The sequence below is a fragment of the Propithecus coquereli genome, unplaced genomic scaffold (assembly GCF_000956105.1).
Source record: "Propithecus coquereli isolate 6110/MARCELLA unplaced genomic scaffold, Pcoq_1.0 Scaffold38, whole genome shotgun sequence".
Classification (NCBI taxonomy): domain Eukaryota; kingdom Metazoa; phylum Chordata; class Mammalia; order Primates; family Indriidae; genus Propithecus; species Propithecus coquereli.
In genome coordinates this window covers 4676007-4679567 of record NW_012149507.1, presented here as the reverse complement: position 1 = coordinate 4679567, position 3561 = coordinate 4676007, and the positions used below count along the sequence as shown (strand labels likewise).

General features: G+C 34.2%; 1 protein-coding gene across 1 annotated transcript in view; it reads left to right on the top strand.

Moving 5' to 3' along the window:
- Nucleotides 1-3561, top strand: part of NDC80 (NDC80 kinetochore complex component) — a 44230-nt gene that overhangs the window by 35848 nt on the left and 4821 nt on the right. The window contains exons 14-15 of the mRNA XM_012652078.1: nucleotides 7-122; nucleotides 2113-2215. Of these exons, the coding sequence (XP_012507532.1) occupies nucleotides 7-122; nucleotides 2113-2215 (219 nt within the window). The remainder of the gene's footprint in view (nucleotides 1-6; nucleotides 123-2112; nucleotides 2216-3561) is intronic.

Sequence of the window (3561 nt, the reverse complement as noted above, 5' to 3'; positions counted from 1 at the left end):
GAAGAGGATGAAAAAGGTGCCAATGAGCTTGAGTCCTTGGAGAAGCACAAGCACCTGCTGCAGAGTACTGTGAACGAGGGTCTCAGTGAAGCTATGAATGAATTGGATGCTGTTCAGCGGGAGTAAGTTCATCTCGCCAAGATTTATATATTGTCAGATTACTTATTTAACATTTCTATAAAACTGGATCTATTTTTATTTGCTTTAATTTATTTTATAGAGCTATTTGGGGTGGAAGGAGTGGTAAATAGAACTTAACTACAACTGCTTATAACATGAGATACTTTCCCTATCAACAGATACATTCTGCTCCTATTATATTATTGCCCACCAAGAAATCATTCATTTTTAGATCTAATTAATAAATGGATTCTTTCTCTGAAAACAGCATAAACACTTAAATCAATTCAAATAACTTTGGCTGTTTCTTAGTGAATTTTGATAAAATTCCTCTAAGCTTTAATAAACCCCACTAAGCTCTTATATTTTTAAGTTATATTTCCTAGAAATTATGTATGTTACATGGTAAAATGTAATTATACTAAAAATTATGGTCAGCCTACTATAACACAACATATTCCTTCCTAATAATTTTGTTGCAAAATCATGCAATAAAAGTCACAGAGCCTATGGGAAAATTGATACTGGGACATAACACTCAAAAACTCCATTAATAGCCAGGCTTGGTGGCATGTGCCTGTCACCCAGCTACTTGGGAGGCTGAGGCTGGAGGATCACTTGAATCCCAGTGTTCAAGGCCAGCCTGGGCAACATAGTGAGACCTCATCACTAAACAAATCAAATTAAAATAAAATAAAGCTCCATCGGTGACACACATAAATAAAAGATGGGAACCTAATAAAAATGTTAGCACAATGATAGTCATGTTTAATAGTTAAGAAATACTTAAATGCTACAATGAATATTGGACCCTGGACCTTAAAAAGACCTAGTTTGCTTTGGGAAACGGGCGTCAGAAGGTTGCAGCTTGTGAGTGACTGTGAAGAGGGGGGGAAAGAGGGTTACCTGAAGTGGGATGGAAAATTGGAACCTCAGTAGTAGATGCGTGTGGCTCATCACATATGCAGTGAACTGAGTAGCTGGTGTATGTTTGAAGTGTGCGCTTGTGTGTGTTTTGTGTATTTCTTTGCATCTGGATCCAGCTGGGTGCAGTTTTCTGCATTCACCAGGTATTTCTCAAGGAGGAAGTTGGCATAGCAAACATGGAATTTGCACTATGCTCAGATTCCACCTGATAAATCAATCCAATTGGAACAAATACATATTTCCACACAAACATAAAAGAACTGCCTGTATAGTCTGTTATATTTCTCAGAAATCCTTTATAATGAAATTATACATTGTCAGGTTTTCCTTCTCAGTTTGTTTCCCTTATAATTTTTAAAACTTACCTAGGAATAATTTTAGCCACACTATGTAATAACTGTAACTACAAATAGTGGCATCCTTTCTTTAAATATTCTGCCGTTGTATATATAATTCTCTTGTGCAACCTATATAAAATCAATGTACTGAATAGTTAATCCATAGGCTTTATATACACTTATATAAAATATATATTGTTTTAAGTCTTAAGTCACCCTAAAATAACCGAAAAATTCTTACTTTGACGTTATGAGTACAAGCCTTGAGAAAGTCATACCTCTTAACTTATTTATTTGTAGTCTAGGGACAAAAACTCAGTTGAGGTTTATTTGGCCTGCAGTTTTATTTGTTTTTGAATTTGAATGCCTAAAGATAAGACTTCTAGTGCCCCATTTGCAAATTTTCTGCCTTGTCCTGAAAGCATTTGAATGTATAGTCCCTTTGGAGACTCAGTTAAGACCATTTGTTCTAAAGCTTCATATGTTAAAGCATGAGGTTTTGGTGCTGTTTTGTCTTGTTGCTTGCAAAGGGTCTTTGAAAATGTTTTTATTTCTGCTTTAATGATTGAGAGATGGACCTCTGTGAATTATACATAGAGCAAGCAGCACGTAGACTTATATATCACAGCTTGTTTTTACTGAATATGGAAATGAAAAGTGAACTAACTAGAACTGATATATTGGTTTTTTTTTCTGGACAACTTAAACAAGAGTTTTTATTCTACAGATACCAACTAGTTGTCCAGACCACAACTGAAGAAAGACGAAAAGTGGGAAATAACTTGCAGCATCTTGTAGAGATGGCTGCTACACATGTAGTATCTGTAGAGGTAAGAGTATTATGGTCTTCCTTGCATTCTAAGAAAGATTTTTAAAACTGTGATATATTTCTTCTTTATTTCTATAGAAAATAAAGGATGAATTTTCTTTCTATTGAAAATATGATCTATTAAAAATTTATCAGAAGAATCCTGTCTAGTGTTGTAGCAAGAGGATGCAGGGGAACACTTGTAAATTTTATAAAGCAATCTGCTTTGTTTACATAAGCAACATACAGTGATACTTAATACATCAACAGTGTATAATGATGTCGTGCCAGCCATGTTCTACACACAGAAAACATATCAGTACATTTAGGATTTCATTAAGGTTAAAGTGAAAGAGTATATCTTATGACACGTGTTTTTTCTTTCTGTAATTTCATGTAAACAAAGAGTAAAGTATTTCTGAAGCATGAAGCTTATTACCTTATCTTCACTCTTTACTTAGCTTAAAAGTTCAATAAAACTTTAGAAGAAGTAAAACTTCTTCTAACCTGCTTTACAGAGCCCTTAAAAGCTAAGATAAATTTACAAACTATAAAATTCCTGGTTATTTTATTAGGTGATAATATATTTCCAGTTGAGAATGATTTAAGGAAAAAAAAATTCATTATCTCACATAAATAGGTTTCCATCATTTATTGAAAACGTGGGCATGTGATATCCCACTTCCCATCATCTCTCCTGAAAGACATTGAACTGCTTTCTGGCTTGCCAGTGCTCTTTACTGCTTAGTGGTAGGAACTAAGAAAGGCATCTGGATACTACATCAGAAAACCTGGGTTCTACTCACTTTCTAATTCAACCATTTAGTGGCTCTATAACCTTGCCTGATCCTTTTCAACCAGCATTATTTACCTGAACCATAGGCCAGAAAATGATCTGACTGAATATTTTCTCCTTTTCGCAAGGATGGTATGCAATAGTTCCATTCTAGATGCATAAGAGAAAAGTTCATTCATAGCACACAATTGATGGCTCAGAGTGAGAAAGTCTGCTTGTATATATCATTTTACATCTTTTGGTCTTCAGTTTCTTTGTCTGTTAAATGAAAGGGTTGTACTAAACAATTGTCAACGTTCTCAGTACTTCTGCGGTTCTGTTATCTGTAGCTATTAGTCTGTCCTCAGTATTAATCCAGTAGTGACTTATTACCAGGGATGTGTGTGAAAAGTAACCACAGCTATCAAAGTTTTAGTCACTTAAAGTTAGATTTGAAGATATAATGGTAGATTGCTATTCTTTTTTAGTTAATTTCTGTGCAGTTCAGTGTTTCAGAAGATCAGACCAAGTTTAATAAATATTTACTGATCACTTTGTACTATACAAAATTGATGATTAGCCAGTAAAAAAAA